Consider the following 13,972-nt stretch of genomic DNA (forward strand, 5'->3'; position numbering starts at 1 on the left):
CTTTGGCTGGCGATAGATCACTTTATCTATTGCACAGCCTCTTTTCTTCCACGTCTCGGTTTCTATCATCTTCCTCTCCTTTCTCCTTCTTTGGTTCTGGTTTTGTAAGTTCTGGAATCATTACATGGTATCAGAACTAGCATCCTCTCCATACATATTTTTGTAGGCTCTGCATTGTTTTCTCTCTTTAGGTGTGCAGCCATCTTTTCTGCATCTATTTGTAATGTAAACCCAGTTTTATATCCATAATCCATGAAATCTAGGTCATTCTTTGGGAGTAATGTCTACTGCCAGTTGCTGGCTTTTCATGAAGGATTCTCTACTTCAATATTGATTTCAATCCATATTAGGGCTCCAACACCTGTTTCTGTGGTTCCTCATCGCGGCAGCTGTGTGTGTCACCAATGCATATCCAACCTATTGTTTTTGGTGATTCATTCATATTATTGGCAAGCAGACTCGACTATGATTTGGAGTTGATCAGAGGTCTGGATTATCAGCAGTCAGATTTCTACACAAGTATGGCGATACTCTGTTTTTCAGTTTCTTTTCTCAAAATCAATTTTTGTTATGATTTCTGATCTGACCAGCAGATCAGATTAAGGTTTTGGGGGATTGTGTACCGTCTTAAATAGAAGATTCGATTCTGGTTTGGGGTCTGTTTGAACACCAGATTGTATTATTGAAATTCTCCCAATTTCTGGGATTTCTAACTTGAGATTTGAAGTAGTGTGCTGCGGTTTGCCTGAAATCGATATAGATCAGTGTTATTCTTTGGGGTTTTTATTCCTTGCTACTATTTTCATATATCCAGGCTTGGAGATCCAACTGGAGTTGGATTGCAATCTGTTCGAAGACTGTTCGTGCTAGGCAGAATTTATTTATGTGTTGATTCCTTTAGTACATGATGACTGAACCCAAGTCTTCCACGGACAATGTCAATGTCCAGATCACCACTATAAAACTCAATGGAGTTGTAAATTATTTGTTATGGGCTCAGGCAGTCGAGGTTTATATTAATGCAAAGGGGAAGCTGAAGTACCCCCAATCTGACCCTCCTCCTGCTGATTCCAAAGAACCTGCTGATATGAAAGTCTATGAGAAGTGGATGCATGAGAATGATACCCTCCTTGTATGCTTGTGGAACAACATGGATTAGGCTATTGCAGCTAATGTAATGTTCCACCGCACTACTTAGGAGTGTGGGATGATTTGAAGGGAACCGAGATATGAAGTTATCCACAAGCTTATTTCAACTCCGGCAATCAACTTGGTGATTTGTATACAAAGGCGCTGTTTCATCCTGCTTTCTTGGTGATTGAGTGGTTGTTTGAAGCTGGGTATGGGAGATTTATATACTCCAGAGAGAGAGAGAGAGAGAGAGAGAGAGAGAGAGCATGGGATGGTATTCTTAGCCAAGTATTTTAGAGTTTTCTATTGTATATAGGTTTTAGTCACCTATTGTGATTAGACTTTAGGATTAGTTAGCTAAAGAAGTTTATTCTCATTATGGAATGTTGACACAATTAAGTATATATATCTTTAGCTGGCGATAGAACAATCTATCTATCGCGGGTTTCTAATCACCTAAGGGATTAGGGCTATGAACCTCATGTAAAGGCAAGGGACCAAATCAGAATGGGAGAAATCTGACAACTCAGTTAAAATAATTTTGATCAATCTTAAATTGAGGTCAGTTGTTCTGTTTAGTCAGGAGAACAGTTCTGCCAAACAGGATTGAAATCTGATGGACAGATTTTAAAATATGGAAGAATTCCACTCTTGGTAGGAAACCAAAACCCAGACGACTAATGAAATTGATTCATTGGCTTCAGGGATTAAATTCTGCAATTAATTAAGATCTAATTGAAGATTAAACAGTAAGCTAGAACCAGAAACAGTATTACAGAAATTAGATTGAAATGATCAAACCAGTAAGTGAGGGTTTAAAAACAAAAAATTAGATTGAATCAGGAAGAGAACATGCTACTGAATCCACAGCTGAGAATATGTGATGCAGATAAGTGACCTAAAGGGCTTATTTTATTGGAAATATGCTTTGGGCTTATGTGTTGGGACTTTGATCCCATGGTTTTTCTTTGTAATGGGCCACTTTAATGTGCCTAAACTATGGGTAGCTAATGGGATTTACCTCGTTAGCTAGTTTTTTATTTAATTTAAGTTGTTTAGATGTTTGCCTTTAAGGATTATGTTTCCTATTTCACTTGCGTTTGCTATTAGCAATAGGATTTGAGTTTCCTAGTCAGCGTAGGAGTTTGATTTAGTTTTTCTGTATAAAGCTTGTAGGAGTCATTGGCTCAGATACAATTTGGATGAATAAAGGAATTGAGCTTTGGCTTCAATGTTGCTGTGCGACTCAGTAGGGGGTAGGAAACCATAGGGACCAATTGGATTCTGGTCCAGGTTTGGTGGGAAGCATAGTCTCTTTTCTATCTTCTTGTTTTACCCTATTTTCTGCAAATTACATTACTGTTCTAATCTTTTCATCAATCGATATTGCTGTTAATGTTTGAGTCCCTGTTTGGGGTTAACTCACCCGTCTCTAGTCCTTTGTTAATCTTAGTAATCTGTTAGTGTCGACTAACATCAGAGTTGTCTCTTTTCATACCTTGCAAATGCTCTGTTTTTAGTGCATTTTTCTGCTGAATTGACACTCTACCTGAGTAAGTTTCTGACCATCAGATCTATATCAGTTTTTGAGGAGTTAGAGGCCTCACCTAAAGGGACCTTCATCCGGGTTATAAGAAATCTCTTTTTTGTCTATTTCTTCTGTTTCATATTTGCAGTTCTTTTAATTAGTTCAAATCCAACCCTTAGATCTGATTTATATTTTGTGGTTTGATTTAGACAGCCTAGAGTGAGATTTGACCTGAGTATTAGGGTGATCTGACAACTTGATTTTGTTTAATTTAAAATCTCTTAATTTCTGAATTCTCAATTTCAGATTTGTTATTTCGTCAATTACTTTCAATCTGGCCATTAGATCATTGTTGTATTCTGTTGATCATCTATTCTATTTATTTGTGAGTAATTGCTAGAGGTTGACCTTCATCTGAGAAGGTTGATTTTTGTTGATTTTTTGACTTGGGTCTACTTGGGATCTTGTAAGGGAGGTGTTTAGCCTGAACTTAGGATTCATCCTACCTACACCCCAACAACATGTTACTGAATCCACAGCAGCGCCACTCCTGAATCCTGAGTCAACATTTCTGAATCCCCTAGAATTAAACTTGAAATCCACAGACCAAAACAACTTCAAAGCTTTCATTCATTCATCAAATTGGTTGGGGGCTGGAAGACCTTGATAATTGTTTATAATTTTGAAAACCAAGGAAAACAGAAGCAAAACAGGACTATAAACTCCTTCCAATTGATGGACTATGTTGGGAGTCCTTAATTGATTCGGACTCCTTAACTAATAAAGAGAACAACTCCAAACTGATAACGAAACTTCTTTCCAATGACCAGTCAATTGGTGGGGTCCTTTTTTATTAGCATAGTAAGTATAATAAAGCAAACAAGTTGTTATGTCCAGCCTACTAGTAACGACTTAATGACAAATAAATATAGAAATAGGACTCAAACTGGATCCCACGATTGAAGATTTCTGGAGTACTAGAAAACTGGTTCAAAATTGAACCAGATCAAACCGCAGACTATTCTGGCCATTTTCCCTCTCTTCTGCTGGAATTCTGCATCAACATGGTTTTAAAGATTGGTTATTGAATCAAATGGACATCTGCTCGATTTTATATTAGACATGATCAATGTGATTTATCATGCATAGTCGGTTGGCTGTCTCGAGCTGTGTTGTACCAAACTTGGTGGGACTTTTATATTTTAGAGTTTGCTGTTATACTAGAAATCTTGATAAGAGTTTATTAAAGTTGGAAGTTCTCCCGTACTTATTTTCACAATTAGTCAATGAAGATTTATTGCTGTTAAGATGGTTTGGGGTACAAGTCCAAATCTCTTAATATTATGATGCTCAAAGTTCTATTTGTTTCATCCAATAGAACATATCAATGTCATGTCTTCTCTGTTCATTCATATGTTATATTCTTGTTGCTGAAATTTCCCTACCCATGCCCAAACCCTTTCCGTCTATGCTCACAACTCACAAGCCTTCATTGATACTTTTAACAAATATTCTACAGTATTAGGATCTCATTTCTCTTGCTCATTTTTTTGACCAACTAGGCCTAAATCCTGTGTCCATTCCATACCATCGAAACCTAAGTTTTCCCAATATTATATCATATCACTTGTAGCAGAACTGTCACTATCCTTCATTGGTACTTCCTTGTTTTTAATTTTAAAATTAGAAAATTTCATGAGAAAGAGGGGGCAGGTAGTGGTGAAGATACAAGAGGAGGGTAGGATGGACAGACCCTTTAAAATAGTACACTGATATGGTTTGTTTCTGTGTATATGCTTCCTCAGTACAATCAAGTTTAGAATCTCGAAACTGCATAACAATGACAGTTGTGTTCCCTTCTACAATCAACTATTGAAAGCAGAAAGCAAAGGTAAGTTTCAATCCCACATGAATGGACAATTCTTGCTTAACTACTTCCCTTTCTCCCACTGATTCTGATGCTACATATTAATGATAACCCCCTTCTCCCTTTCACCAAGGTTAGAATTTTCTGAAGTATTGAGGGATTCAGTTTCTCATCCAGTTCTACATTGGCAATTAATTTATTGGCATGTTTTTAGGGATTTTTATTGAGAAGGAATTTTTATTCCTTGTTTGACTTAGTGTATAATGGTACAAAGATAACTGCATCCATGAACAGAAGGATTGAGATCTGTTTTGTTCGCTGTACCAATAAAATGGGGGAAAATGTTTTATTTTAAGCAATGGGCGTGAAACTTCAGTGCAGGATATCACGCATTTGACAACTGCCTTGAAGCCACATGATGAGTGATGACTCTGGCATGTTTGGTGGGAGAGCCAACCTATTATATTGGCTGTGTTAGGGTATGAAACCCCATTTACTCATTATTGAGAGTCTGAATAAAATTGCAGTGGCTATGGTGCCAAAGTATTGATACTTGTGAAGTATCAGGTCAGTGATAAAGCATGCAATTTTTGTGGACTATTTGGAAGATAAGCCCTTATCGGGGAGGATGGAATAGGATTTGTATCAGCTGTCCCCAACTTCTTGTGATAAGGCTTGGCTAAGTGTGAGCTCAGCTTCTTGTTTGGAATTCTTGATTGAAGTGACTCGATGTGGACTGCAAAATGAAATACTGAGGCTGTGCATGAAGTAAATCACAATGCGTGGGCGATGGGCATCAATAACTGATCAGTAGGACTAGCATAACTTTCAAAACTTGTTTAAGAAACATGAAGTTTTAAATGACTTTGAGTCTCAGTTTGGACGATCAGAGTCCAAACAACCAGAACACTTGGTCAGTTTGTGTATTAGATTTGGTTGGATAGCACTCCTGCTGGCAGATTAGTTTCCCACAAAAGTAATTAAATCTCCCATTTGATTCAAAATCATATTCTACCACTTTAGGTGGAGGTGTTGATTCCTATTGGTTGTAGGAGTTGAAGCTCGAAAATTGAGGTTAGAGTTCCCATGACCCCTAGTATCCTGCAACATCTAACCTATTTATGGTAATCCTCCCAGCTCTTTGTGTTCTACCGAACCAAACTGAGCTAACTTATTTTATTATCCTCCCCATTCTTTGTTCTACTCCCAAATAATGTTTACCCAAGTCTCTCATGATCTTTACATGAACGCTTTTATTGTGCCTCATAATTGTGATGTCGTGTGTTTTAAAATACACAAGATCTATTCAGCTTAGTTGTGTTTGCGTAACCTCCTTGCAGGTGCTGTCTTGGTTGAACCAGCTTATTTCCTTTGTCTCAATTTATAGAATTGGGTAATTGGGTGACACTATGGTGGTTAGGGCCTTTTCTCCGTAATTTCATGAGTGACTTACATACAACAATCTGTTCTGATTGAGTTATCCTTATGTTTAGTCATAATGTGATGGGTCTGATGGTGTAGGCAAATGTTTCCTACACAGCCCTTTAAGGAGAGGCTTCCTATCCGACAGTCTGTTTGAACAGTGGTGCCTTCCTCATAGGACTGTAGGCTGGACCATTAAGGAAGCCTTTCCTTAATGGGGTGTGTAAATGAATTTGTCTTTTATTATTTATCTAGCTAGTTATTTTATATTGGATGCATCAATTGGACTGGCATTTCAGAGTTTCCTTAATCCCACTTACTCGGATTGGTATTCCTTTTTCTGACAATGTCCTTTCTGTTCTGTTATATTCACAAATGTAGTCATCTTCTATACATATTTTGGTGACACAATGCCTCAGTGTTTGGAGACATCATGGTTTTTGTTTCAGTTTCTTATAGATTTTTTTCTTCTGCAGTGTCTGAATTTCTTGTTCTATTCATTGCATTCAGGATGTTATTCAGTATCTGGAGAAAGCTTTTGGAGTAGGTTATATGATTAATCAAGGTGACAATGGAAGCACCAACCAGCATCAATCTTCAAATGTGGTAGTAAAACCTTCATCTGCACCATGCAATTCAACTCCCCCGGATGCTTCTAATTCAGACTCTGCTGCCAATACAAATGCCTCTGAAAATCAATTAGCAAGATCCTTATCAGATGAAGCACTTGAATCCCTTCTGTCAACACTAGACAGTGGTGGGCAAAACTTGGCAAGACCAGCTGGCCTCCCGTCAAACGATCTGTTGAGAACAGCAGCTGATCGGCCCGCTCATGCTGTTGATCTGAAGCTCAAGCTCCATCTCTACAAGGTGCAACTCCTGCTTCTCTCTAGGAACTATAAAGCAACAAAGCGTGAAGTTAAGCTAGCTATGAATATTGCACGTGGTAGAGATTCTTCCATGGCATTGCTTTTAAAATCCCAGCTAGAGTATGCTCGGGGTAATCACCGTAAGGCCATCAAGCTCTTGATGACGTCAAGTAATAGGACAGAATCTGGAATGCCAGGCATATTCAACAACAATCTTGGTTGCATCTATCATCAACTAAAGAAACATCACGCATCAACTGTGCTCTTCTCTAAGGGATTGAGAAGTGGCTCATCTCTCCGATCAGAGAAACCTCTTAAGCTTTCAACTTTCTCCCAGGATAAATCTCTCCTCATCGTGTATAACTGTGGACTGCAATACTTGTCCTGTGGAAAACCAATAATTGCTGCTCGTTGTTTTGAGAAGGCCAGTTTAGTTTTCCACAATCAGCCCCTCTTTTGGCTCCGAATTGCTGAATGTTGTCTATTGGCTCTAGAGAAAGGGCTTCTGAACTCCAATGGATCTCCGGCCAGTGGGGAAGAAGTTAGAGTCCATGTTGTTGGCAATGGGAAATGGAGGCAACTTCTTGTGGAAGATGGGACATTAAGAAACAGATACTTGGATCCTATGGAAGAGGAAGGATTGTTGGGTGGTGATGGCCAACACATGCTTTCGATCCCTTTTGCTCGGCAATGTCTTTTCAATGCCCTGTGTTTATTGAACAGTTTGGAGTTGAAGTACTTAAAGGTTAGTATGTCCAATTCTGGTTCAGAAGAAGACGAGTCAAGTCTATCAGGATCACTTGAGAACTCGAACAACAAAAATGTGTCGGTTGGTGATTCCAAGGCATCAAATTTCACACTGGTTTCAGCCTCGGCTAATGCAAATGGGGATGCAAAAGAGGCAAAGGGAGTGAGCCCCAACAACACCCTACAGAGTTCCGTCTCCGCTTATGAGGATATGTGCAGAAGGGAGAACCACTTAATCAAACAGGCTGTTCTAGGTGACCTGGCATATATAGAGTTGAATTTGAGAAACCCATTGAAGGCACTATCAGCTGCAAATTCTCTTCTGAGAATTCCAGAATGTTCAAGGATATACATCTTTCTAGCTCATACGTATGCAGCTGAGGCACTGTGCCATCTGAACCGTGCTAAGGAAGCAGCTGATCATTTGTCAGTTTACATATCAGATGGGAATGTTGAGTTTCCATTCAGCGAAGATGACAAAAAGTGGCGGGTTGAAAGGGGTGGAGATGGTGAAGAGTTAAATGGTGCTTCAGTTGCTGGCAGTAATACACCCATAGAAGATTCTCAAGGTATCGTGTTCCTCGAGCCTGAAGAGGCACGTGGAACCCTGTATGTAAATCTTGCAGCGATGTCTGCAATGCAGGGAGATCTTGAGCAGGCTCAACGGTTTGCAACAGAAGCTTTGTCCCAGATGCCTAACCATCCACAGGCAGTCATCACTGCAGTTTATGTGGATCTTCTGCTGGAGAAGAAAGAAGCAGCCCTTGCCAAATTGAAACAGTACAATCATGTTAGATTCATCCCTAGCAATGTAACATTTTAACAGTTCTGCCTGATGGTTATATTGTTGGTTTAATTGATTCAAGTTTCCAGCCCAACACCCCTTGTGAGTTTAGCAGGTAGAGGAGGAATCTTTTTAGAGAATGTGTAACATATATAAGATGAGCCATAGAATAAGCTTTTCTTTTCCATGTTTAGGGTTGGTGGCATGGCACATTGTTTTGATTAGCGCAGTTGCCCCCTTTCAAAATTCGAGATGTAGTAGTTCTGATTCAGATCACTGTTTTTAGTGGCTAATCCAGTCAGTATTCAACAAGAGAGATTGAGCTCTCAGAAATGAAGAAAGGTTTGGAACAATTCATTCATTCTGGATAGTAAATGCAAAGTACCATTTTCATTCAAAGCTCTTTTTTCGTGTCAAACTCCTCTGTTTTGGTTCCACTCATCTCCATCCCTGCTTTTGATTCTGGTATGTAGCAGCGGGTCAGAAGCCATAGCGATGGTACAAGAACATATCATGTAGTGTGGCATGAAACATCATAGGTGTAGAGGTTATTTCCACACCAACATCGAAATTTTGGCCATGTAATGGCATAGCCTTCCATATATGTCTATGCACTCACTTTCCACCCAAGGAATTTTGAAGGTGGTCTTGAAATTTTCAATTCTTTACTTTGTCACTTGGTAAACTCCGTTTGGCTTTAAACTTGATACGTAAACAAACCTTTAGGTCTTTTATCTACAATAGCACCCATAATTATGTCACGAGGATAAGATCCTTGCAGGTTGGGCGCTATGAGAGGTTGGAGACTCTTATTTTAGTAGGCGTTTGGGTCATGTGGATATTTACTGCCTGGAATGTTCTGACTGTGTTATTTATTTTGGCAATAAAATCCTCTTCAGTTTTTCTACCTTTGTGCAATTTCATTTTGAGCGCATCACTCTCTCTCCTTTCTGACCATGTGGACCCATGTATAAAATTTTGAAAGCACCCTCCCATGCGGCCATTGGCTTGACGTGAGAGATGCCATTAGATGCAAACAATGAGTAGGATCCCTTGCACACACACAAAAAAAAAAAGTACAAGAAAAGGAAAAAAGAAATGTGGTCAAAGTTTAAAATCATGGTTTTAGTATCAACCACTTTATTGGAGGAAATTCTGACGGAATTGAAAAAAAAAGTTGGTTACATGTCAAAACTTTGATATAATAGCTTAATTGATTGCCGCAAGAGGATTCATGTAGCAGATCCCATTTAGTTGGGAAAAAGCTTAGTTAAGCTGATTTTACATGCAAGTGCTGGTAGACCTAATTAATTTTTTTTTCTTACACATAATTTGATTCTTATATAGACAATTGTTACGATCTCATATCAATCATATGGGGGTTGATCCACATTCGGTTACTTATGAGATTTGATGTGGGTTGATATGGTCTTGGGTTCCCTCACCTTATAAGCTAGTTTATGAAATTAAGTTTCTCTAAGGTTTGTATCAATCCTCGGTCCCAATCTTTGTACGAAAGAGTCAACCTAGTGCGTGAAACTATTAGGAAAGGTCTACCTGCCTCCAGACAGAGACAGAGAACAGAGTGAGCCGTCATGCAAACATGCTGGAATGTTACGATCCCATATCAATCATATGAAGGGCTGATCCCACATTTGTTACGTTAGGGATTTGATGTAGTGGTCTTCCTTGGTCCATTTAAGGATCTCTTTAGAACCATCATAATATCTTATTTTCCCTTTCCTTTAGGCAGGAAAATTACTATTCTTAATTTGGTTGTGATTTGTTACTGAATTCATTAGTCTTCCAGTAAACTCTTATTGTTTGCTGTGAAATATTCCTGAGCAAATTTGCAGTAAATGGTTCCTATATGAGTTTCCAATTCTTTGAAGGGTTGAACAGAATCACCTAAGGGTTTGACTTTCAAAGATCTTTAATTACACCTATAGTTTGAGTAATCACATATCCTAGTCTCCACAATTTCTCCACTTAATCAACTACTATCAAAGGATTAATTACTATCTTTCTGTTAAGTACATTAATGTTCTATTCTGTAAGTCATTAATCCTATTTTTTAGCCTTCTATAAGCATGACCAAACAGAGGCAGCTGAAAACTAAACCCTATTTTGAAATTTTTATTAAACAATTGTAGATTTTATTGATCAGGAAGCAATATAATATTTGTTGATTCTGATCTTGTTTTATTTTTTGGAAAATAATTTTATTAGATTATCACTGAAGTTCTTTTACACTAGATTACTACTAGTTGTCAGGGAATACTACAAAAATCCATGAGTGGATAGGAATTCCAAGAACCAGTCATTCTATCAAGTATCAGCAGAAACCACATGTTTTGGAAGTAGAAAGTGACAAATAGAGTCCATGTGCAAATGCTTGTGAGGTCCCCACCTTCATGTGTGTCATCTATGACCAGGACAAAACATGCATGAAAGGTGTCAATCCTTATACCAATGGATGTCCCAAACTATCTGAATTTAAATAGAGTGGGGAGATGAGAAATTAGGGTTTATATATCAGAAGAATGAACTCTTGTAATCCTATATCCCATTGGAATGTTTGGTTGTTCCACTCCAAAATCATCTTTTTCTGTTAAGGAACTGATCACACACTCATGACTCAACTAAGATTTTTTGTTGTTTCTTTAATAGGAGACACTCAATTACTATGATTGGATTCTAAAAAAGTAAGAGGAATTGATTCAGTTGGAATCAGTCAAGAATTGATCAGAATTGACTGACGTCAGACTGATCAACCATAGAAATCCAATATATATATATATAAATTGATGGATTTGAATTGATTTTTGATTTATTGTCTTAGTAAGGAAGTTATAAACCTGGATTGGTCTACTAAACAGATTGTTGTAGATTGTTTGTCTTTGTTGGGTTTTTTTTTTTTAGCTTCTATAGAATTTTTGTATGTTCCGAGACTTTTGAATGTGAATGCCCACATTCTAGCTCAAGGAGCTTCTAGATTGAGTCTTTCGGTGGTTTGGTGGATTAAATCTCCAACATTCACTGTAAATCTTTGCCTCATTGGTAGAAACTTCTCTTCTCTCTTCAATTGAATTGGGTCTTCAGACTCTTCTTTTTTCCAAAAAAAAATAAAATTTGAATCCGACAAAATCGAAATTGAATCAGCCAATTTCAATCCGATTTGACACCAGAATCAATCAGGGATCTATTTCCAATTCCTCCAACCATTCTATTAAGTGCGCCTCTCTCTCTCTCTCTCTCTCTCACGCACACACTCACACATTTACGGAAAATTATCACCTCAATTTATCTGTCTATGAATTTCCTCAATTCCATCCAATAGAGGGAGGTGGATCCCTCCCAAACAGTGTGTTCGGATTGGGGTAGGGTGAACATTTCCACCTCCTATTAGATGGAATTTAAGATATTGACGGGCAGATAAATTGAGGGGATGAAGATCCCATATTTACAAGTTCCAACCACTCTAAATTAAAGTTGAAGTGACTCAAAAGCTCTTTTATTGTCCGTCTCCTTGCCTGATATGATATTTTAGCTAGTCACAGTTTTCCTTATATGAGAAGGTTAGGTCTAGGTGACTCAAAAGCGTCTCTCTCTCTCTCTCTCAGATGTGCCTGAAAATTGACCAGTTAAGGAAGTTAGCTGCCTTCAACTAGTAAACAGAGAAGCAGACCTTTTATTAGGGTTGCAACATTTCCTCTTTCAAGAGCCCTCCAAATTATTATCTTTTAAAAGAGACTAGTACGTGGATGCTAACAGACTCCGAATCGTTATCATTTACGGTTTTCTGACTGATACGATTCCCTAGTGCCTCTCACAAGAGGGGGTGGGATCCACCCAAGGCACTTGACCAAACATTCTGCCCAGGTGGGATCCACCCTTCTCTTATGAGAGGCACTATGGTACCGATCAGGAACCGCTTATGATAAAAATTCAACAACTCCCCCCATTTGAGAAACAATTAATCATAACTAGCTAGACGAAGAATCCAAGATAATTAAAAATGGAAAAGTGAAAGGAGAAAGCATTAGTTCTTGCTTGTTTTGCTTAACTAATACAGAACATACATGCAACAATTGCTTTTAAGAACAAATGTGAACAATAAAACCAACCACTAGTAGCAGTAGTAGTAGTAGTAGTAGTACCAATCAAGGAGGCAACAGTGAAAGAATAAAGAAAAAAGAAAAAATACAAAGCAAGTAAGAAATTAAAACATTGGTTGCTCGACATCCTCTCATGTCGATTTCATCCCCGGCCACCTGCAATAACAAAATTCACAACATATAATGAGAAACCCACGAAAAGCTATAACGCCCCAAAACCCCACCCTAGGAGTATGGGTCATCACCATAACCAAGATAAAAAAAATGGGTTTAAGGTACAATAATGTACTTAGATTTAGAGAGAGCAGGTGAAACCAGGAGGAGGTGTCTTCCCACAACTAATAAGGAGTTGAAGAGCAACTGGAACAAAGACATTGAGATTGAGTAGCTTGAGCTTAAGAGTGGTGCACAAGCACACTGCAGCTTCCAGTTCAACAAGCCCTTGAAGCACTGGACAACATTCATTCACAACTGGGTCTCCAAGACCAACATGCACTAGCCCACCAAGAAGATCCACACATGCTCCTAGCTTAAGAGTGTCAATTGGACATGTTGCCTTCGCCGGAGGCGATGGGGGACAAGGCTTTCCACCCACTACAGGAGGGACTGTCACCGGTGGAACAGTCACCGGGGGTATGGTAACGGGTGGTTTAACAATGGGAGGGATGGTGACAGGTGGGACGGTCACCGGGGGGATGGTAACGGGTGGTTTAACAATGGGAGGGACGGTCACCGGTGGGACAGTCACCGGGGGGATGGTAACGGGTGGTTTAACAATGGGAGGGACGGTCACCGGTGGGACGGTGACCGGGGGAATGGTAACTGGTGGTTTAACAATGGGAGGGACAGTAATGGGAGGTTTGATGAGAGGAGGCTTAACAACTGGTGGCTTTACTTTGGGTGGTGGCTTGTGTTTGGGAGGGGGCTTTGAGCAATACCCACAACCAAGAATGGGAGTAGCTGAAGAGATGAAGAGCATGGAAATGAAAAGGATAGCTGTGGTCTTAGAGGAGGAGAAATCCATGGCTAGGCTAGCTAGCTAGTTATGGAGAATGGAAGTGTGAGAGTACTGTGAAGGAAGGGCTCTTATAGAGATGTTAGAGAGTGTAAAACAAAGCATTCACGTGAACATAACAAGTCTCCAAAGGCAAATGCCAAATTTTGCTAGTTGGCAAATGTTTTGCTTTGCACAAATATATGAACCCCATCTATCCTTCTTCTTCATTTTTTAAATTGAGAAAAGCAGAGAAAGTGATCTTCAAACTATAGAGACCATATAAATGTTACATAGGAATAAAGGATTTCTTCTAATCTTGGTAAGAAAATCCAGTCCATAGAAATATGGAATGGCTAGAAAATATCAAGAACAAAAATAGGAGACACTGTGGTACCAACTCACTCAAACAGTAGTTGTTCTAATGGTGGGTGTATCAGTTGTAGTACAGTTTGTCTGAATGGAAATTCTAACCTCAGAAATCCGGTTTAATTGCTAAGGTTATCAGGAAG

General features: G+C 38.9%; 2 protein-coding genes across 3 annotated transcripts in view; one reads left to right on the forward strand and one right to left on the reverse strand.

Annotated features, from left to right (window-relative positions):
• The window catches only part of LOC122651499 (CCR4-NOT transcription complex subunit 10-like), a 35,913-nt gene extending 27,166 nt beyond the window's left edge, over nucleotides 1-8,747 (forward strand). For both annotated transcript variants that reach the window (XM_043844904.1, XM_043844906.1), the window contains exon 6: nucleotides 6,459-8,747. In XM_043844904.1, coding sequence (XP_043700839.1) covers nucleotides 6,459-8,387 — 1,929 coding nt within the window. In that variant the 3' untranslated portion in view covers nucleotides 8,388-8,747. The remainder of the gene's footprint in view (nucleotides 1-6,458) is intronic.
• Nucleotides 8,748-12,506: 3,759 nt separating this feature from the next.
• LOC122653165 (36.4 kDa proline-rich protein-like) lies at nucleotides 12,507-13,490 on the reverse strand. The gene is made up of 3 exons (XM_043847106.1): nucleotides 13,322-13,490; nucleotides 12,754-13,267; nucleotides 12,507-12,616 (listed from the first exon to the last, which is right to left on the reverse strand). The coding sequence occupies exons 1-2, from the start codon at nucleotides 13,488-13,490 to the stop codon at nucleotides 12,762-12,764; spliced, it is 675 nt and encodes a 224-aa protein (XP_043703041.1). The 3' UTR covers nucleotides 12,507-12,616; nucleotides 12,754-12,761.
• Nucleotides 13,491-13,972: the final 482 nt, after the last annotated feature.

This window comes from Telopea speciosissima, chromosome 2 (genome assembly GCF_018873765.1).
Source record: "Telopea speciosissima isolate NSW1024214 ecotype Mountain lineage chromosome 2, Tspe_v1, whole genome shotgun sequence".
NCBI lineage: Eukaryota > Viridiplantae > Streptophyta > Magnoliopsida > Proteales > Proteaceae > Telopea > Telopea speciosissima.